Raw genomic sequence first — 23,053 nt, forward strand, 5'->3', positions numbered from 1 at the left:
AAGATGTCCTTCACCTCTGCCATCTACGAAAGCTCCTTTGTCCCATGCTTTGCAGACACCTGCTCCTCCTTCCAAGGGCCCCTGCTGCAGGGACTGACACCCCATCAAGGGAAGAGGGGTGTCGCCTCGCCCTCTCACCTCGGACTCTTCTTCAATCTTCATGCCTTCCACCTGCAGAAGATCTAACAAGGTCCCTGGCTGCAGTGCTGAAGAAAATTTCTCTGGAAGGGAGGTGGGAGGGCAGAACGACTGGCATTTGAAAAGTGCTTCCTGATTCGGTGTTAAAGACACTTAGCATGCCCTCTGTGTGCACCCAGGCCCAGCCACCACCCCAGGGTCCACCAAAGGGTCCTTTCGGGTGGGCTTGATGGGCACTTTTGGCCCAGTTCCTTAGACTACTTTCCTGAGCAGAGAAGGGCCCGACTGAACCCAGCCTAGACCTTGGCCAAGTCTCACCTACACCACCCTGGGAAGGGAAACGACGGGCTTCAGAGCCCAACCGACCCAGTTCTGCCTGCCAGCCAGGGGAGTTACCTAACCTGAGTGTCAAGCTCTCTCACCATCAGAACTGCCCTCCCACCTTCAAACGTGACAGGTCCTGGGACACAAAGAGCCCAGAGCAGCTCAGGAGCAGCTCAGCAAAGCACAGAAGCTGAGCTGCCAGGGTTAACAGTGGCAGCAAAGGATGCAGGCTGTCTGGATTCAAATCCCAACTCCACCTATTTCTAAGCTGGGTGACCATAGCCAAGTTCCATCTCTGAGCCTCATTTTTCTTACCTATAAAACAGAGTAACAACAGTCCCCACCCTTCTACGGCTGTTGTCAAAAAATGTACATAAAGCACTTAGCAGAGGGCTGGGAACACAGTGGGCCTCAGTAGCTATGGGCCTTGCCCATCCTGGGGAGGGGACAGGGAATCCATCCTTCATGCTGTTCCAGCTGCTCAGCCCCATCCAACCCTGAATGGGGACCCTGAGTTCACAGAGGAGCCACCCTACCCAGCTTTGCCTTCTGCTCCTGGCACCGCTCCACGAGCTTCCGGAGCTCCTGGTATTTATCCGAGAGGTTTGAGCGGCTGATCTCCAGGGGGCCCTGGAACTCCAAGTTCTGCTCCGCCAGGCTCCGGTTGGTGGCCAGTGCCATCTCCCGTTCCAGCTGCAGGTCCTGGACCTAAAAGGGCAGGACAACAGAACCTAAGGAAAACGTCCATCACCCTGAACCTCCTGGCAGCCTGGGTCAGGGGCTTTGGGGCACATCCTCACCTTGGGGTGGAGAGGCTCATCCGTGGGCGATACTCAGCCCTCAACTAGTCAGACAAAGCCAGGTTCTAACCCTGAACGAAGTACTCTGCACCTCACTTAATCTTTTAACCCACAGCCCACGAGGTGGAGATGCATGGGAACCTGGAGCTGAAGGTGAAGAGCTCGCCCAAGGCCACGTGACTGATATCCACGATGGAGTGTGCAGAGCCCCAAGGAGGGGCTGGACTAATTTACATGAGAAAATCAGAGGCTTTCCGGGAAGGGACCAAAAGTCCCAATTACTTATCCCCAAGCTTCAGAGTGAAGAGACCTACCATGATGGACTCAGGTGGCCCTGGCCAGATGCACAGGCAAGACATGCAATGAGACCCCAAATAAAGTTATTGTGAGGGGTGAGAGAGCCAGGGCCCTGGACCAGACCATGCCACTGACTTAGGAGAGACCTGGACCTGCCTCCTATGCGGCACGTGTGTCCTGCAGAGAAGCTGCACAGATGAGCCAGAGGGGCCACCCTGGACATTCCCTGCTGCAAACACTTTCCCCAAGCCAAATGGCACACTACTCCTCTGCCAGCTCTTCGTCACTGCCAGCCAGTGAGGCAGACGCCAAGGCACCCTTCCCAGCTGCTGTGATCTCATGCCCCATGAATCCACCAAGGAGTCCTCTTCCTGAGAGGAGGGCTGAGGAGTCAGACCCGCACGCTGAGCCAGCGGTGACGGTACACTGACAGCAGCATGGGGCACCAAAAGACAGGCCTCGACACCCGCCACAGGGTGCAGGGAACAGCTCAGCAAGACTGACTCTGAGTCAGGCCCTCACTGTGCAGCTTCTCTGTGCAGTTTCTCCACCATGGTCAGCGTGTGACAGACCAAGCCGGACTGGCTCATGCCCCACCAGACACTGGAAGCCCATGCGCATTCTGAAAGAGGAGGCTTCAGGGAAAGCCTGGCCCTCCTGCTGTCCCAGCTACAGGGGCCTGGGCCCTGCACTCTGAGGCAGCCCATAGCCTCTTCTATGTGCTCCAGATTGGAAAGAGGAATGCCACAGCTCCCTGCCCTTCCTGAGCCCTCCAGACGAGGCTGCCACGGTTCAGGGATTGTAGGGCCCAGGGGTCTATCCAGCCTAGAGCCCACACTGCTGCCTTCTAGAGACACGGTCTCATTCTGTCGTCTGGAGTGCAGTGGCAGGACCACAGGTCACTGCAGCCTCAAACTCCTAAGCTCAAGCAATCTTTCAGCCTCAGCCCTTCCAGTAGCTGGGACTACAGGCACGCACCACCGTGCCTAAGTTCTTTTATTTTCTGCAGAGATGGGGTTTCCCTGTGTTGCCCAGGCTGGCCTCAAGCAATCCTCCCATCTCATCATTCCAATAGGTGGGATTACAGGCACTAACCACCATACGTGACTCTCAATCTAATTTTTATTAGCCACGGAAACTTTATTTGCATGGCTGAGCCAGAGTGAAAGGCTTAAAGTCCTCCTGCTCACCCACCCCTTGCAGGGCCCCATGGAGCCTCTGGCTTCCTATACGTCCACTGCCTTTTGGTTGCGTCTAAACCAACAAATCTACGTTTTATCATTTTCCCCTAAATCTTGCCCTACTTATTTCTGCTCCCGATCCCCACAGCCTTCTGACATCTTTCTCCATGAAGTGGGTCAATGGGTAGAAACATACAGTTAGAAGAAATAAGTTCTAATGTTCAGCAGCAGAATAGGGTAACTATGGTTAGCAACAATGTATAGTATATTTCAAAGTAGCAAGAAGCATAAAATGTTCCCAACACAAAGAAACCACAAATACTCAAGGTGATGGAGACCCCAAATGCCCTGACCTTATGATTACACGTTCTTTTTTTTTCTTTTTTGGACAGAGTTTCGCTCTGTTGCCCAGGCTGGAGTACAATGGCGCAATCTCGGCTCACTGCAACCTCTGCCTCCTGGGTTCAAGCGATTCTCCTGCCTCAGCCTTCCTTGTAGCTGGGACTACAGGTATGTGCCACCATGCCTAGCTAATTTTTGTATTTTTAGTAGAGACGGGGTTTCACCATACTGTTCAAACTGCTCTCGAACTCCTGACCTCAGATGATCCACCCACCTCGGCCTCCCAAAGTGCTGGGATTACAGGCGTGAGCCATCGCGCCCAGCCTGATCATCACACATTCTATGCATGCAACAAAGACTCGGATCTACCCCATAAATATGCAAAATATGCATCAATCTTAAAAATTGCATATCGATGCATATTAGAGGTTCAGTGTGAAGTCCTCCCAGTCACTGAAAAGAGGTAAGACTAAAAATAGGTAAATAAAAGCTGTTTTCACATGTTTTGCTGCTTCTGAATTCAATCTGTCCTAGTATATTACTTTGGTGGAAATAAGCAGGAAGAATCTATACTCATACAGATATATAGCTAGAAAAGGAAGGAGTCGCTACTAACCTTTACAGATAATTATCAATTTTCTTTGAATCTACAGCAAAACTCGACAAGAAGTATCTAAGTTCTTAAAAGTTGCTATGTAAAATTTAAAAATCGGCCAGGTGTGGTGGTGTGCACCTGTAGTCCCAGCAACTTGGGAGGCTGAGGTGGGAGGGCTGTTTGAGTTCAGGAGGTCGAGGCTGCCATGAGCCATAATAGTGCCACTGCACTCCAGCCTGGACAACAAAGTAAGACCCTGCCTTAAAAAATAAAAATTTTAAAAAATTGCAAAGTGGGAGATAAAACCATTTTGACTAACTATCCTGACTAAGTTACAGTGTTTCCTTTCTACATCTGGCCCCTACCCCAAAGCAGCTCCCCTCCACACACCCCTCCATGCACACTCTTCTACATGGAGCCCCTGCCACCTCCCTTCTCTCCAAGCCGCGTCCATGCCCCAAACTAAGAGAGAGCTCCTGTCTCTTCTCACAAACCCACAGTGACTCAATTACTGTCTTACAGCCCACAATAAAAAAGTTTGCCAGTGGTCTGAAGTCTAAGTGGCTTGTCCTGCTTCATTTCCACCTGATCCATGAGTGTTTTTGTCCCTCAGAGAGTTCAGATCGATGGGACAGGTGTGGCTGCACACCACAAAATTCAAATGCCTTCTGCCCAAGAGGTTCTGCTTCTGCTCACGTTTTCCATGATTCTCTGCTTTGTCACGATTCTGTCCGCCTGCTCAGTTCTGCACACTCTAGAAGCAGACCTTGGGCTTCCCACGGCACCACGCTCACAGTGCTTCATATGTGACAAAGGAATGCAGGCAGAGCCGCACTGTGCCCAGCACCAGGCCAGGCAGGAGCAATGCCTTGGCAGAGTTCACAGCCTCACAGGCCATTTGAGTCAGCCCTGGGGCTTCAACAAGCAAGCTTTGCTCCACGTCCTTGCTGAGGACTGAAAAGCCCTAGGGTGGCAGGATGTGCCCCATGGTGTCCACCTCTCCTCACAATCTGCCCACCCAGAGGTCTTTTCAACCCCCAATGCTCAGTCACCTCCAACCCCAGTGAAGATTCCTCCCTTAGGAAGTAGGGCAGGCAGCAGGCGGCAAGAGTGCAAGCCAGAACAGGAGCAGGGGACTCACCGGCCTGGCGCCCCCCCCATGGCATGGAAGCACAGAGACACTGGATGGGGGAGCGTCATTATTTCTTTCAAAATACTACAAGTTCACAGAAGAGATGCACCATACCTGCTCATCCATGCAAGCAAACATGTACTCCAAATATAAATCAAATGAGCTGGCATGACTTGCATTCGTGCCTCTCCCTCACATTAGGGACAGGAAGTGGGAGCTTCCAGAACAACGGATGAGCTGCAGTCACTCAGTGGGTGACCGTGGGTATTTCTGGCTGTGTGGCCTGACCTCTCCCATCTCACAGGGGACATCCCAGGGTCACAGGAGATTAACTAGGGGCAGGGAACATCTTTTATTAAGTGTAAATCTCTGCACAGGCAGGATTCTGTTTGTTTCCACAGGGACTCTGTGATTAAGAGCGAGAGGATTAGGGAGCAGTTATGAGGAGAAACAGGATCCAATGGGAGATGAGCTAGATCTCAGCCCGAGAATGGCTCCTTAGAAGCCTTAGAGTCACCTGGACATATGGGATCGCACAAGGCTCTTGGGGAAAAGTGGGTACAAAACCACGCCAGTGCTTTGAGGAGCCACCTCCAGATCTGGGTTGGAACAACAGTGTGGGGACTCCTGGGGCATCGGGGTCATGGGAAGGCACCAGGAGGTGTGGACTTCCCAGCACTGCCAAGAACTCCCAGGAACTGGTCTGAAGCCTCAGGGACTCCTCTGAGTCCAAACCAGGATGAAGTTCACAGAAAAGGGGGATGAATTTGGCCAAAACTTCCAATAAGCCAGCATCCTGAACAAGCGCCTCTTAACAAGCCTCATCTGCTGGCCTCTGTTGGGCCCCATACCAGCCTCCCTCTACCTCAGGGGACTCCAGGGCCAGCTGGTCAATCGCCTCCGAGTCATTCTGCAACTCCTCCAGCTCCTGCAGGGTCTTATCCTTCAGCGTCTCCATCCTTCCCTGTGAACACAGCGACACCAAAGTAACGAACGGGCAGCCCAAGAGGAAGGGACCCCTGAGCCTGTACATATGATTTATCAAAAACAAACCAGAGTTTTCCTGCGATAATACCACTCCACTGGGAGGCTCGAGGAGGGGCAGAGATCTCTGAGAGCACATTCCTGCGGCTCAGCCCACCCCTCCCCAGGGAGACCAAGGAGCTGCCCCCTCCACCCTCTCCTGAGCAACAGGATATGTGAAAGTACTTGCAGCCAGAAGCAAAACCACAATCCTCGGGTGCTACATGGAGCTCCCCAAGGAGCAGAGAGGAAAAGGCAGGAGGAGAGGGCCAGGCAGCAGGGACGGAGATTAAGTCTGGCCCAAGGCTGCCTGCAAGCACTGCTGCCACCATGCCCTCTGGTAGGTGTCTATTTCTGTCTGAACCAGAAGCACACCAAGCTCCTCACATGAGGGCTTTGCTGGCTTCGACATCACCGGTTAACTATGTCACTGCTTGTTACATTTAGTGCTCCAGAAACCTCAGCTTTCCCTCCAGAATTCCCCTCAACTGCAGCCCTCTCCATGTGTCACCAAAATGGACTGTCATATGTGCATCCTCATAGGAGCAGGAAAAAAAAAAAAAAAAATCAGCCAGTTGGCCTCACAGGCAATCAGGAAGGAAAGAAATTGACTGACCCAAAGAGGACATCTGCTTTGACGGACAGCTGGTGTCAGCGGCCCTCTCCATCACTCTGCCTAGAGGGCCATCGATTGTCTGTGTGGTGGATGGGTCACAGCCAGGCCCAGGAGGGAACCCCAGGGACTGAAGACAGGAAGCACAAATACGCCCAGCACCTGCTTCCTTTCCGCTGACGGGGTCCTCCACTTTCATCTGGTATCTTTTCCAGAGGTGCATTCCATAGCTTTTTTTTTTTTCTGCTTTTTTTTTTAGACATGGTCTCGCTGTTGCCTAGGCTGGAGAGCAATGGCACAAACAGGGCTCACTGTAGCCTTGATCTCCTGGGCTCAGATGATCCTCCCACCTCAACCTCCTGATAGCTGGCACTATAGGCGTGTGTTACCACCTCCAGCTAAGTTTTACATTTTTTGTAGAGACAGGGTCTCACTAGTTTGCCCAGGCTGGTCTCGAACCACTGGGCTCAAACGATTCTCCTGCCTTGGCCTCCCAAAGCACTGGGATTACAGGTGTGCGCCACCATGTCCGGCTCCATAGTTTTCACGTTGGTTTTTTCTCATTACAAAGGTTATGTTAGTTTTCAAAAGATTCCAGCACCACAGAAATCTAGGGTCCTCCACAGCCCACCTGCACCAGGACTCAGCTAGGGTGAGCCAAGGCTGACAACCCAGCTAAGAAGGCTTCTAGAATCAAGGACCAAGGTTACAGCTGTGTGGTCAGATGCAACCTTCTCCAGGTCTCAGTTTCCCCATTTGCAGCAGGAAGGGAACGTCATCTCCTAGGGCCATCAGAAAGATAAAAGGAGGACTGAGAAACGACACGTTCCCATGTACCAAGAAGTCCCAGTGCACTCCTCAGGGGACCCCCCACCTGCTCAAGGGTGCCCTGGTTTAAACAACAAATCATATGGCCACTGATAAAGAGCTACCCATACAGGGACGTGACCAGTGTTTATGTCCTGGGGGTTAAAAGTGGCCCCCAACCTCTAAGCAGGGATTGCCAGACTTCAGTGTGCACCTGAATGCCAGGAAAGCTCACTGAGGATACAGGTGGCCGGCCCCTCCCACAGAGCTCCGCATCAGTAGGTCAGGGAAGGGTCCAGAAATCCAGAATTCCTCCTGGAGAGACTGACACAGTTGGTCCAGGGCCAGATTTTGGGAAGATAACAGCTCCATGCCAGTCGTATCACAGTGGAGACCCCTGGTTTCTGAACAAGGACAACGTCAGTTTTCCCTGTGCTGTTCTCCCCTAACAAGGAGAGGTAGCAGCAGCCATGTCATACGCAGACAGGGCATCAGAAAGGTTAGAGTCACAGCCAGCAAACGGCAGAGCCAAAATTCAAACCTGCATTCTGTCCACACATCACCTTACTGCTCCAAAACCCTTGGTCTAAAAGCCCCAGGGCCAGGTTGGACACGGTGGCTCACACTTGTAATCTCAACACTTTGGGAGATGAAGGTGGAAGGCTCATTTGTGGCCAGGAGTTCAAGACCAGCCTAGGCAATATAGCATCTGATTGTAAAAATTGTAAAATGAAATAAAATAATGAAAATAAATAAAAGCTGGGCCAGGCACAGTGGCTTATGCCTGTAATCCCAGCACTTTGGGAGGCTGAGGTAGGCAGATTGCCTAAGGTCAGGGGTTCGCGACCAGCCTGGCCAACACGGTGAAACCCTGTCTCTACTAAAAATACAAAATTAGGCCAGGCGCGGTGGCTCAAGCCTGTAATCCCAGCACTTTGGGAGGCTGAGAACGGGCGGATCACGAGGTCATAGAGATCAAGAAACCATCCTGGCAAAACACTGTGAAACCCGTCTCTACTAAAAAATACAAAAAAACTAGCCGGGCGAGTGGGGGGCACCTGTAGTCCAGCTAGCTCGGGGAGGCTGAGGCAGGAGAATGGTGTAAACCCGGAGGCGGAGCTTGCAGTGAGCTGAGATCCGGCCACTGCACTCCACCTGGGCGACACAGCGGAGACTCCGTCTCAAATAAATAAATAAATAAATAAATAAAATAAAATAAAATAAAATAAAATACAAATACAAAATTAGCCCGGCGTGGTGGCGCATGCCTAAATCCCAGTTACTCAGGAGGCTGAGGCAGGAGAATCACTTGAACCCGGGAGGCGGAGGTTACAGTGAGCGGAGATCATGTCACTGCACTCCAGCCTGGGCAACTGAGAGAGACTCGTTCTCAAAAAAAAAAAAAAGAAGAAAAAAAAAGAAAAGAAGTAAAAGCTGGCGCTGGAGCAGTGGAAGAGCAGCCTGCAGCTGGCCTGGGCTGGAGCAGAACTCTGGGAGGAACACTGGCAGCACACTCCAAATCCAAACCCAAATGAATTGGCCACAAACAGGAGATACCGAAACACATCAGGGGCGCAGGCTCCAGCCAGCCAGAGACAGCTCGAGTCCAGGCCCTGCCCCTCGCATAGGTGGAACCTCCCTGAGCCTTGAGTTCTTCACCAGTAAAATGAGACTCATAACAGCACCTCCCTCACAGGGCGGGTGCGAGGTTCAGTGGAACAGCACAGGTAAAGTGCTGGCTCGGTGCCAGGCCTGGCCTGGAATAGGACTTGCCGGATCACAGCAGCTGCACCCACACCGGCTCCACCCCAGGGGAGGCCCGCCACCAAGCATCTGCTCACTCCGCAGTCAGGGCAGAGCACCACAGGTGCAGCCAAGTGGAAGACGGAAGCTCTGTCGCGGGCAGCTGGCCGATCACACACATACAGCACAGTCAGCACCACCATCTGTCCAGCAGGTTCAGGACTCAGTCTCATACTTGGAGGTCTCACGTGTGGGGAGGCCACGAGAAGAGCCGAGATTCCCTGGGACAGGCACCAACTCCCCCCGCCGGCTGCTTACCATGGGAGGTGCCACCAGATGTTCGACAAGTATCACATTGAATAAGGTAACACAGCCTCCAACAACACAACACAAACTTTTTGGTCTCAGGAACCCTTTTCGCTCCCAATGTTACAGAGGACGCCAAAGAGTTTTGTTTATGTGGATTATAGCTATCAGTATTTACCACGTTAGAAATTAAAAGTGGAAGAAAAGATTTTTGAAACCGGGTCTCGCTCTATCGCTCAGGCTAGAGTGCAATGGCATGATCTCAGCTCACTTCAGCCTCACATCTCCCAGATTCAAGCAATCCTCCCACCTCAGCCTCCTGAGTAACCGGGACTGCAGGCATGTGCCACCACACACCCAGCTAATTTATTTTTTTAATTTTTTGTAAAGATGGGGTCTAACTATTTGATCCAGGCTGGTCTCAAACTCCTGTACTGAAGTAATCCTCCTGCCTTGGCCTCCCAAAGTGCTGGGATAACAGGTGTGAGCCACCACACCCAGCCGAGAAATTTTTAAAATACAAGAATACACAAACAACACCTTCCATTCGCTTCCTGAATGATGACATGATCATGGGCCATGCAGCCTCTGAAAACTGCACTGTATACTCATGCAAGAAAAGAGGGTGAAGAAAGAAAGTCATGTCTCAGAATGATGATGAAAACCACTCTAACCTCATGGATGGCCTGAAAGGGTCTTTGGAAACCTCCAGGAGTCCCCCTGAAACACACTCTGAGAGCCACTGGTCTAGAGGTTAAGAGATGAGACTCTGGAGCTGAACTGCCTCAGTATGAACCCAAGTCTGCCACTTACTAGCTGTGCCATCTAACCCCTTTGTGCCTCAGTTTCTCAATCTGTAAAACAGAGCAGTGAGAGGAACATAATAAGCACCACTAAGCATTTGCTGCTATGAGGACACTGGCAACCGTCTTACACAGTGGGCGTCAATATCACCCCAACCTCACAGGGGAGGCTGAGAGAGGTGACGTTACTTGCCCAAGGTCATGCAGTTTGGAATGGTAATGTCTTTACTGGTCCAGGAATTCTCAACATGTGCCTTTTTGGAGTCCTTGAGTCCTAAGTCCTCCTCCAGACTTAGAACTGCAGAATCTCCAGTATTCTCTTTTTTTTTTTTTTTTTAAACGGAGTCTTGTTCTGTCACCCAGGCTGGAGTGCAGTGGTGCAATCTCAGCTCACTGCAACCTCTACCTCCCAGGTTCAAGCAATTCTCCTGCCTTAGCCTCTTGAGGAGCTGGGATTACAGGTGCCTGACACCAGCCTGGCTAATTTTTGTATTTTTAGTAGAGATGGGGTTTCACCATGTTGGCCAGGCTGGTCTTGAACTCTTGACCTCAAGTGATCCACCTGCCTCAGTCTCCCAAAGTGCTGGGATTATAGGTGTGAGCCACTGCGCCCAGTCAATTCTTAATTTTTTTTTTTTTTTTTTTGAAACGGAATTTCACTCTTGTTGCCCAGGCTGGAGTGCAATGGTGCAATCTTGGCTCACCGCAACAACCTCCGCTTCCCGGGTTCAAGTGATTCTCCAACTTCAGCTTCCCCAGTAGCTGGGATTACAGGCATGCGCCACCACGCCCAGCTAATTTTGTATTTTTAGTAGAGACAGGGTTTCTCCATGTTGATCAGGCTGGTCTTGAACTCCCGACCTCAAGTGATCCACCTGCCTCAGCCTCCCAAAGTGCTGGGATTACAGGCGTGAACCACCGCGCCTGGCCAATTCTCAATTTTTAATGAAGTTTTCATTTTAACTAGGCTACCCGGGTCTGACGAGTTTGGCATCTATTATCTTATTTTCCCCTTTCCCCACCACTCTGGGGGAACTCAGGTGGATGCAACCCCATCTGACAGAGGAAAAGCAAAGACCCCGGGGGAGGAAGGGCCTTGTCACCCAGTCACAGCAGAGGCAGGAGGAGAACACAGACAGTGCTGTTTCTACAGAGTGAGTCCCTACCCAGGACCCCAAGGGCACTTCCTAAGACTTGGCTCTGTGTGGACACAGCAGGACAGGTGACACCCAGGTGCACAAGACAGCAGTCTTCATGCTGGGATTTAGGCTTCAGATTTGCAGTGACGTGACAATGCACGTTACAGAGGGAGGCAGCGTCACACACTGTCAAGACCAAGAGGCTGAACGTCACGGCCACAGCTCATGAGAAGAGTGCCCAAGCTCTGGTCAGCTCTGCAGGGGAGATTCACGTGAAGACAGTGCCTGCCACAATGTCAGGCTTCTAACAGGCCAGGAGTCCCCCCTACACGGAGGCTGAGTCTGGCAAGGGGACCAGGGGCCTCCACCAAGCTGGTACCTCCTCTGCTCATGGGGCTCCCATTTCAGAAGGCACTGCTGGCATGTGCCAGACAAATATGTCCCAAATGAGGAGTGCTCAGAACCCTACTACCAACTTTACCAAATAGTTGGAGGCCAGATGTTCTTCTTGGGACTCCATTTTCCTTATCTGTAAAATGGGCAAACAAACCCTTACATGGCTCTGTTCTTCTGAAATCAAAGCCCTCTGTACTATCACACTGGTCTTTAATTGAAAAAATAGAGATCAAAGCCCTCTGTAAACTCCGTGTCCTCTCCAGTATGTAAAGCCAGCATGAGCTTAAGTGCTCCTATTTCACAGATAAAATGAATTCCAGAAAGCAGCAGGAAGGATACTACCCCTGTGTGGGTATTTCCATTTCACCAACATCTTTGCCCCACCTGCTCAGCCTATCAGAGGGCTGTGATGAGGATAAGGTGTTTAGCCATAAGGCCCGAGATCCAGAGATTAGAAGCCCACGCAAGCACGCTGATTACCCTGCCCCTCCCCGTTCTGCCTCCAGGTTGGGGAGGCCCACCTCACCGCCCTCACACAGCATCTCAGGCTGGGCAGGCAAGTGCCACCTTGTGGGGTTTACTGCAGCATCACCCACCCCTGGAAATTACGGGTCCCTTTCTCTCACCAGTGCCACAGCCATCACCCGCTCCTCAGAGCCACCAGCGAGGCTGGAGGCAGCAAGGCACTTCTCTGGGTCCCTAATATGGAGAAGGAAGAACAGGAAACTCTTTTGCCCACAGAGCTACCAACTAAGAAGGTGCCCCTGAAGCCTGGCCATCCACTGCTGGCGGCATCTGACTCCATCACCCAACGCGAGGGACAAGTCCAAAGTAACACTTCTCGGAGTGACCCCGGCCACCACGGATGTCTCAAAGTAGAGAACTTGGGGGTTCCTGAGATATCCTTCGGGGACCCAGAGTCCTTGGGCTTTGGCTTCTGGAGGGTGTGACGAGTCCAACTACCTGGGCCCCTCAGTACCAGGGCCCTGGCCCAGAGCCACTCCCACTGCCAAGATGCCCGGGAGGATGTGGCACTGCTCTGGTGACCTCCGGAATTTGCTACACAGGAGTGGGGAGTTGTTGAGGGTGAGAATAAATCGATCCCTTGAAGACAAGAATGTTTCACTCATCTTCATCAACCCAAGCCCAGCAGACTGGCTCTCAGATAGCTCACAATAACGTTTGCTCAAATAGTGATGGAGACAGGAAGGAGAGAACGAGTCAGTAAAGACATGGGGACATAGAACGGGGCCTTCTTCCCCTCACCCCTGCCTGCTCCCATTTCTCCACTCCCTTAGTGAATCAATACTTATGAAGCAATTGCATTGCCAAGAACACCGGGAGACCCGCATCAAGGGAGGAAGGATAAACAGGGGAAGCAGGATGTGAGCAAATATTTGTGGGGTTCTTACTATGAGCCCAGACACGGCATTCACAGGTAAGAGCTGATCCTAACTCTCAAGTAACTCAGTTTCATTTTAAAAAGCCAAAAATACTCACAATAATTTATCATGAATATAGGTGAGAGTGGCATAACAGAGGCAGAGACCAATGGACTGAGGAGGAGAGACAGGCCGCTCTGTGGGCCTGGAAAGCTTGGCCACAGGGGTCTGCGCATGCCAGCCCAGGTGGAGCCACTACAGATCCAAGTGGCTGGGAGGGGAGAAGGAGGGAGGGCTGCGGGGCAGGCGGCTGCACAGGTTCACAAGTACAGCAGAAAACACCTTTTCTGGAGCGATATCATCAACTCGAAAGTGATCTGGCTGGGAGGGAACAAGGTGAGAAAGCTATGCGTGAGCCAGTCTGTGTTCCTTGCACAGAGAAGAGGAATAGTGCCCCTGGTTCTTCCCTAACAGCGCCTGAGAAGGAAGAACACTTGCTTTTGTTTTTTCCTTTTGCTTTTTAAAGTTGTCTCTCTGCAGTTTTCACCCCCACCAAAGGTCCCAAACCCAGTGGCCTGCAACGGCCAGGACGGCAATAGGAGGCCAAGCGCCAGGCAGGGAGTGTGTCTGGCTAGAAAGCTGCCCTGCTGATTCCAGGCCCCTCCTGCAACCTTGCCAGCTTTCCCAGACCCTTCAGCTCTCTAAAGGGAAGCCAGAAATCTACATCTAGGTGCATCTTCCCATTTTTAAATTTCAGCTCAAAGCTGTGAGAAACTCTGAGTGGGCCATCAAAACCCACTGGCTGCTGTGTGTGACCTGAATTGACGCCATATCCTCTATGGGAGACAAGTGCAAGGGTACAGATCACAGAAAAGGGAGTGGGGCAGAGGGGAGAGGTGACAAAGACATCCCACAGGAGTCCTGGAGCCCCACCGTTTGCCACAATGCACTGAAAGGAGATTGGGGTGGGGACACAGGCTGAACGCGCTGGAGCTTTGCTATCAGAACCAAGGAAGCAGCATTTCTGGGTGCAGCCAGGCTGGCCATCTGGCACCTGTTGCTTTGATCTCTGGTCTCAACTTCTTTCCATTACTTTTTATCTTGACTAAATTGATCCCACAGGTCTTGAATACAGGGTACACGATCTGGTAAAAGATAGCGCAGGGCCGGTGGATCTACGCCAAAGGCAGGGCCATATCCCCAGCAGGGGAGGCCACAGAACTTCCTAGCAGACAGGGGTGGAAGGGGGACTCTGGGGGGGGCGGTTCAAACTTGGGGCAGCCTTCCAGATCTGTTCTTATCGGAAAAAAAAAGTCATGCACTGATGGTTTTGCTCCATGAGCTAATCAGCTCAAAAACAAATCGTTTCCACTGATCCGAGATCCTTTCCAAGCATAACCTTCAAAAAAAAAAAAAAAAAAAAAGCTGAACTGCAAAATGCAGCATTTTCTAGACAGTGAGGGCACTGAGATCAGAGTGTAGGATGCCAGTCCCAGAGACAACTTGCACTGCCCTCACCCCTTGCCCCTAAGTGGTTCATGCCAAGCCTCCCCCCAAATTCTGTGTCTGCACAGAATTCTGTCCTGTGCAACAAGGAATTTGAAAACAGACGCCTTGAGTTTGTGCTTTGGCTCCACAGCTCTCTAACTGTGTGGCCTTAATCAAGTCTTTTAACCTGGGTTTCCTTAATGGGGCACCATGGTGATAATCCCACCTTTGGAGTTGCTGTGTGGCTCAGAGAAGCAAACAGCCCAAAAAGAGCTTTGGAAACTCCTGAGTACTGAACAAATACAAATTATTCCACCTCCTAGGGTTACTCCTGCAACCCCTGGGCTGCAATCTTGTGTCAAGTGAAATGACTGCTGAGATTGGGCAGGTGGGTTCCAGCCTCCACTGGCTCCAGCACCCAGGAGCTGAAGCACAGCTCCCACCACTCCCCTCGCCTTACCAGACAACACTTACTTGTCAGTGACCTCAAGCCCGAAATCACACTGCAAAGACAGCTGTGACATCCCCTGGTTTCTTACAATTCCCCGCATCCACCTATGATACCAGAAAAAGCTATTACCAGGGCAACCTGCAAAGTCCAATCTGCACGTGTTAAAAAGGAACTGGCCCCATCTTACCCCGTGTGTCAGAAACACCTGCTGTTGTCTTAGCAACCTTCCTAATTGAGCTACTGAATGAGGAAATATTTGTGGGCCTGATCTGGTTTTCTTTTCCCAGAATGATTCCAGCTGTGTATCCAAGTGCCAGACTGTTTTGTTTCCTGACTTCCCAAAGGAAGTTAAAAAAAAAAAAAAAAAACCATCAAGTTCTTCTTACTGGTCCCAAAGCAGCAGTGAACTGACCTTCCCATAACTGGAAAAGTTACAGTGTAAACCATGGAGAGGGAGGCGTTTTTAGTTTTCATTTTTTTTGCGTTTTTAGTTTTATTTTTTTAAGAGATGAAGGCCTCACTCTGTCACTCAGTTGCCCAGGCTGGAGTGCAGGGGTGCAACATTAGCTCCCTTCACAGCCTCAAACTCTCAGGCTCAAGCAATCCATCTCACCTCCCAAGTAGCTGGGAGTCCAGGCCTGTGCCACTGCCCCCACCTGTTTTTCATCCTTTCTAAGGAACTGCTGGGGTTGGGGCTGGGGTGGGGTTGGAGATTCCTCCCACCTACCAGGGATGAATAGTTAAGACGATGTGAAGAGGAGCCGGGCGCGGTGGTGCTCAGCCTGTAATCCAGCCTTTGGATAGAAGGCCAAAGGCCAAGAAAGTAGGCAACCAAACGTAATCACGAGTCAGGAAATCTACGACCATCCTGGCTAACAACGTGAAAACCCACCGATTACTCCTACTAACTAAAAAACAAAATACAAAAAACTTAGCTGGGCGAGGTGGCGGGTGCCTGGAGTCCCAGCTACTTCAGGAGGCTGAGGCAGGAGAATGGCGTGAACCCGGGAGGCGGAGCCTGCAGTGAGCTGAGATCTCACCACTGCACTCCAGCCTGGGCGACAGAGTGAGACTCTTAAAAAAAAAAAAAAAAAAGACTGCGTGAAGAGGCTTTAGAGACAAAAACTCCTGGATTTCAATCCCATCCTGACCTTTCACTAGCTATATCACCATGGGCACATTATTCAGCCTTTCTCATTCTGTTTCTCATTTGTAAAATGGGGCTAATACTACCAACACCGTGGGATTGTAAGGATTAAATGAGAATTAAACAAGACCACCAAGCAGCAGCTCTGGTGCCAAGCAGTACTCACTCCCACACCCTCACAGCTTACTGTTAGGAAATGCTGCCTGTCAGCTGTGCGAGGCGCCCAGCTAGGTCTGGAACCAGAGGACTCTGAAAGAGCTGATCACAGACGGAAGCAAAGGGTGTGGCTTTCTGAAAGAAGCTCCAAACCAATCTAGACAAGAGGCCTCAAATATAAGCATACATGGGGAAATGCACAATCTCTCAAAAGGAAATTGCCTTATAAAGGAAACTGTCATCTTTACATACATATTTACATAACAACTGAAAGTTCCTCAATCCACTGAAAAACTCCATCTGACCGCCGTTTGCCCAGAGGCAGGGCCGTCAAGTGAGAAGACTCGAGAATAATGAGCCCACTCACTGTGCCAAATGCTGGGAGGCACCCAGTGGCAGAAGACTTCAGGAGACTATGCCCCTCGGCTGGCTGGGAGGCTCTAACAGCACCCGGCAGGCTGAAGAGCCCAGCACTCACACCCTGCCCCGAACGCCACTGGCTTGGCTTTGCTGACCCAGTCCGTCCCCTAAAGGGACTCCTCCCAAACCTGCTGAACCTCCGCACACACCTGCATTCCAGCATTACTGGATCTCCACTCCCCTCACTCATCAACGTTTTTTCTCCCCTAACCAGACTCTCCTCCCAGTCTCCTTTCCTATCAGTGGCTTCAGCTCCTGGCCCTGACTTCCAGGTCAGCTCAGACATGTGGGTCCCTCCACCCGTGAGGTCCACTCACCAAGTGTTAGCTAGTCAGTGTTCCAAAGGCTCTCACACACACCTATCCCTGCCCTGTGCAGGCTGCAAACTAGTCCTCCCGTCTCCAGGGTCTCTTTCTCACAAGCATCCCAGCAGGCTCCCCGGATGTGTGTCCCATCACACTGCTTCCCTACGCCTGGCCATCTTGCCCCCCTCCTACCCTCACCTACCACCTGTCAAAGGGTGGCAGCGGAGGGAGACGGGTCGAGCAGCCTAACCAGTCTGGACAGGACGCCTCCCTCCTCTGCCCATTTGCCCAGTTTGGTCTAATCCTGTCACTTTCAACCTTTTTCAAAGGAGATTTTACCCCCCCGAAACAGAACATTTAATGTAAGCCATACTGCAAAGAACACTTCACAACACATATGTTCTGGGCAAACGGGTCGGGGAGAGCCCTGTTCTCACAGTTCAGTTTCCCCCTTGACCTAGAGTTGGCCCCTGAGACCACCGTCCTAACCCCTTATCCCTGCTGCTCCCAACCCTCACCAGCCCCTCCCCTGGTACCCTCCTCCACTCCCTTTCAGCTGCGATGTATTGCCAGCAGTGCAGTGTGGGGAGTCATCAAACCAGGCCTTACCGCCTCCTGCCCAGTTGCCCTCCGGAGCCTCACTGTCCCATCAGCGTCAGGAACTGTGACAGGCCCTGTGTCTGAGGTTTAGAGGCTGCTCAAAGGCCGGTGGCTGGCCCAGGTGTTCCATATGCAGCAACTCAGGTAACCCTCACCGCGCCTACACCGCTGTCCATCCTCAGGCTTTCCTCATTTTAAATAGGAGAAAACTGAAGTTCTGTGCCTGCCCACAGTTTCCCAAGGAGGAAACGCAGAGCCCGAACTGCAACGGAGACCGTCCAGCGTCACAGCCCATGCACCTCACTGTGCTTGGCTGCCTCGATCAAGTCCACATCCACAGAACCACCAGGCCTGGCTCTGGGGACCAACTTCATCAATGGTCGTTGGTAAGGGTATCCTCAACTAGACCCCTCAAGAGTAGAACCTGTTCTATTTTGTTCAGAAACCAGCATGATGCTGTCCTAACAAATACTAAAGTGGTAACTACTCTCCTTCATCAGCCCTCAGACTGAAGTCTGAACAGGTGTACAGGCCCAGGAGCCCCGGCAGCACAGGAGCAGTGCCTCCTTTGAACCTCAGCTCTGCAGGGGAGACCCAGGGATTAAAGACTGAATCTGTAAGTCAGGCAGCCCTGCACTCTCGCTTACTGGCTGGGGAGAGCTGGGTGGGTAATGTAAAATCTCTGTGCCTCAAGTGTCTTCTATAAGATGGAGCTTTTGTTAGAACGAATTGAGTTTCACGGCTAGAAAGTCTAAAGTCTGGCTCTCAGGCAAGGATCAATAAACAGCCGCTCGTGATTTCTATCACCACGGCAGGGCACAGAAACTCAGCCCATTCTTACCTCTGCAACTCAAGCACTTCCCGTGTGGACTCTGAGGACAGAGAATTTAAGACTCCTCCAGAGATGGCATCAGTCAACAGAGGAACATAACTCCAATGGCTGGATGTGATCAGATCAACAGCATTCAGCATCAATCAAAATGATGGCCAAGAAACAGGTGATTTAATAGGCAGCTGCTGTTTGAAACTTCCTGACAGTAAAGCCCAGCCACTTGGCAAGGCCTCTTCCATCTTTGGCCCACGACTGACTTGAAAAGAAAAACATACTGACTTCACCCCAACTTCCACTTATATCTCCTTTGTCCCTACTGTTCAGATGACTCAGAAAGGATTTCAATCTGCAGCTGTCCATCCGCCCCCACTTCTAATCTGCACAGAGCAAGCTGAGCAAGAGGATTCAACTGTCCCTTAAGGAGGGATCAAGAGGAAGGTCAAGGCAAAGACACACTCAGGATGAACATCCAGGAGTGTGCACCAGTCATGCAAGGTGTGTCTGTTCAAAGCCCAAGATGATGAGATCGCTGAGGTGTGACCATCCTAGGCGGATATAAGGTGGTGCAGCTGCAGACCCTACCCCTGCCAGTGATAAGCCAGACCCAGAACTTCCGGGTCCAGTGGAATCATCCACAGGCAGACGGGTATAGCCACAGAAAAAGAGAAACCAAGCCAGGCCTTCTCAAATCAATTCTTGACTCAGGCAGGAATCCATGAAGGCCATTATCAAACAAAGGGTGGCAACGCTGTATCCGTGACCACACTGAGCTCTGGACTCATTTTCATCCTTGTACAGAAAGTCTGCCCTAAGCCCACCTCAGCCCTCTCCAGCCCTCTTTGACACCCCCCAGCAACCTTGGGAGAACACAGTCAGAGCTCCCATGGCCCTCCCATGGCTCCCCAGCATTTGGTATTATGTTCCAAATCTTGTGCTCCTTGGGTTGGTATACAACGCCCCGTATCAGCTGACCCCGAGCCTCTATTTCTCCATGGGTTGCTACTCCATCTCAACTCTTTCTGTTCTACCTACTAGTCCCAGAACAAAAACCATACTTCCAGTCACTTGACATATATTCATCTCTAAAGATCAGTAAGACAGGGATCCTGCCCGGGAAGGAGTTCACAGCACAAGCTGCCCTGCCTTTGCTCTTCCTCTCTACTCTGCCTAGAATACTCTTTCCTACATTTTCCCCATCTAGAAAATGCCTGCTCCATCCCTCAAAAGCCAGCAACTCTCTAAAGCTTTCCTTGCTCCTTCCTCCCAAAGAGTTCATCCTTCCTTTCATGGTAGTCTGTACACAGCACATAGCATTTCTTATTTAGAAATCAGCATGTTCCTCCAGCAGGAGTGTGAGCTCCCCAAGGGCACAGCCCATGTTGTGTTTGTTTCTGCATCCCAGCACGTAGGTCAACACTGGGCACATACAAGGTGATACGGTTTGGCTCAGTGTCCCCGCCCAAATCTCATCCTGAATTGTAATCCCCATAATCCCCACATGTGGAGGGAGGGACCTAGTGGGAGGTGATGGAAACAGCAGTTTCTCCCATGCTGTTCTCGTGATGGTGATGAGGTCTCATGAGCTATGATGGTTTTATCAGTGTTTGACAGTTTCTCCCACAGACACTCTCTCACCTGCCGCCATGTGAGACGAGCCCACTTCACCTTCCACCATGACTGTAACTTTCCTGAGGCCTCCCAAACATGTGGAAGTATGAGTCAATTAAACCTCTTTCCCTTATTAGTCACCCAGTCTTGGGCAGTTCTTTTTATTACAGCAGTGTGAAAAAACAGACTAATACACCAGGCATCCAAGGAATGCTGACTGGACAGGGACTTCCGCTTTTGGCTAACATGGAGGGACAGGCACTAGATTTACTCTCCTGCCTCAAAAAACTAAAAAGCCAGACAAAGCCAAACAAAACACATAGAACGATAGTTTGTAAACGCTGGACATCAGACAGCACAGAAGAGTGACCCCTGACAGTGGGAAACAAAAAGCTGAGTACTACAGCTGCTCCAAGTTACTCCTAGAGGGACTCCAGGCCCAAGGCACAGGGAGTGGAGGAGAGGAATTCCAACTCCAGGGAGGCCAGGGTAGCCAGAGTTCACAGGGCAGAGTACCAGAGAGGAAAGGGCCATACAGAGAACCCCAGAAACCTACAGAGGGTCCCCCTCCGGTTCTCAGCCGGTACTGATCTGTACCAGTCCAAGGCAACAATCCTTGGAGCTCAAATTGAAACAGAAATAGTCTTGTGTGCCCACCAGCCACAGTGGAAACCCTCATCATTCACAGGACGTTGATAAAGTACTAAGGACAGTATTGCCTCAGTAGTGAGCAAAAATCAGGCCTGGGCCTAAGGCTGTTCTGACCCCAACTAACAAGCCTTGAGAGCAGCCTTTAAAGAATCGAACTGTTCCCAAGTAACTTAACAGTGTTCCAAAACAATGCCAGGAACATTTATAGAAATACAAAAATATCCAGCACCCCACAAAGTAAAATTCACAACATGTGATATACAATAAAAAATTACCAGACATACAAAGAAACAAGAAAATAAGACCCATAATGAGGGAGACAATAGAAACAGACCCAAAAAATACACAGATAATGGAATTTGCAGGCAAGGACGTTAAAACAGTTACTAAAACTATATTCCATATGTTCAAGAAGCAAAACGAAAGATTGAGCATGTTAGAGACAGGGAAGATATTTAAAAGACCCAAATCAAACTTCTAGAGATGAAAACTACAATGTCTATGATAAAAAGTATACTGAAAGGGAGTATCAGCAGATCAGACAATGCAGAAGAGACCAGCAATTTGAAGACATAGCAACAGAAACCATCCAGCACAAACCAGAGAGAAAAAAAAGACTAGCAGGAAAAATAAATGATCAGAGAGCTATGGAACAACTTCTAGCACCCTTATATACATGTAACTGGATTCCCCAAAAGAGAGGAAAGAGAAAAGGGAATGAAAAAAATATTTGCAGAATTACTGACTGAAAAATTTCCAAATCTGATGAACGTGATAAACCCACAAATCCAAAAAACTCAATGAACCCAAGCACAAAAAACATGAAGAAAACTATACTACACAAAAGCACATTATCATTACATTGTTTAAACTCAGTTAGAAAAGCAGTTAGACCCAGGCATAGTGGCTCATGCCTACAATCTCAGCACTTTGGGAGGCCAAGGAGGGAGGACTGCTTGAGCTGAGGAGTTTTTGACCACCCTGGGCAACATAGTGAGACCCTGTCTCTACAAAAAATTAAAAATTAGCCCGGCATGGTGGCACACATCTGTGGTCCCAACTACTTGGGAGGCTGAAGCGGGAGGATCCCTTGAGCCCAGAAATCTGAGGGTGCAGTGAGCTATGATCATGCCACTGCACTCTGGCCTGGATCAAAGAGTGAGACTCTGTCTCAAAAAAAAAAAAAAAAAAAAAAAAAAAAAAAAAAAACACGGGAGAAAGAAAAGAAAAGCAGTTAGAAGGAGAAAAGATACATTAAAACAGAAGAGCAAAAAATAAAAATAAACAGGCCAGGTGTGGTGGCTCATGCCTGTAATCTTACCACTTGGGGAAGCCGACGCCGTAGGGTCACTTGAGGCCAGGAAGTCAAGACCAGCCTGAGCAACACGGCAAGACCCTATCTCTACAAAAATAAAGAATAATCATTTAAAAACAATTACCCAGGCATGGTATACACACCTGTAGTCTTAGCTACTAGGGACCCTGAGGTGGGAGGATCACTTGAGCCCAGAAGTTTGAGGCCTCAGTGAGCTATGATCATGCCACTGCACTCTGGCCTGTATGACAGAGTGAGACTCTGCCTCTTAAAAAAACAAGAAGAAAAAAGGAAAGAAAAATGGCAGATTACTCCTATGAAACAATGCAAGCAAAAGACACTGGAACATCTTTAAAGCACTGAAAAAAAAAAAAATTGTTAATCCAGAATTCTATACAGGGAAATATGCCTTCCAAAAACAAAGCCAAAATAAAGACTTCTCTAGAAACCCAAAAGCTGAAAGAATCCATCACCAACAGACCAGCACCACAAGGAATGTTAAATGGACATCCTCAAGTCAGAAGGAACATGAAACAAGACAGAAATGTGGATCTACATGGAGGAATAAAGAGCACCAAAAATGTTCAACAGATGAGTAAATATAAAAGAACTTTACACTGGGCGACGTGGCGGGCGCCTGTAGTCCCAGCTACTCGGGAGGCTGAGGCAGGAGAATGGCGTAAACCTAGGAGGCGGAGCTTGCAGTGAGCTGAGATCCGGCCACTGCACTCCAGCCTGGGTGGCAGAGCGAGACTCCGTCTCAAAAAAAAAAAAAAAAAAACTTTACATTGTAATCTCCTTAAAAAATAATTGACTATTTAAAGCAAAAATAACAATGTGTTATGGGATTTATGGCATGTGTAGAGGTAAAACAGGTGACAACAGTACGAAGTCCAGGAGGAAGGAAATGAAAGTAAACTATTGGAAGATTCTTACACTAAAGTGGTATGACATCACTTGAAGACAGGCTGTGGCAAATTAAAGATGCATACTATATACTTTAAAGCAACCACTAAAAGAAGTGTTAGAATAAACCAACAAAGGAAACAAAATGGAATC

At 50.1% G+C, this 23,053-nt stretch overlaps 1 protein-coding gene across 1 annotated transcript in view; it reads right to left on the reverse strand.

The window, feature by feature from the left end:
• The window catches only part of VPS37C (VPS37C subunit of ESCRT-I), a 31,462-nt gene that overhangs the window by 2,849 nt on the left and 5,560 nt on the right, over positions 1-23,053 (reverse strand). The window contains 3 exon segments of the mRNA XM_017870769.1: positions 139-221; positions 999-1,170; positions 5,675-5,773. Of these exon segments, the coding sequence (XP_017726258.1) occupies positions 139-221; positions 999-1,170; positions 5,675-5,767 (348 nt within the window). The 5' untranslated portion in view covers positions 5,768-5,773.

The sequence above is a fragment of the Rhinopithecus bieti genome, unplaced genomic scaffold, assembly GCF_001698545.2.
Source record: "Rhinopithecus bieti isolate Rb0 unplaced genomic scaffold, ASM169854v2 scaffold_6149, whole genome shotgun sequence".
NCBI lineage: Eukaryota > Metazoa > Chordata > Mammalia > Primates > Cercopithecidae > Rhinopithecus > Rhinopithecus bieti.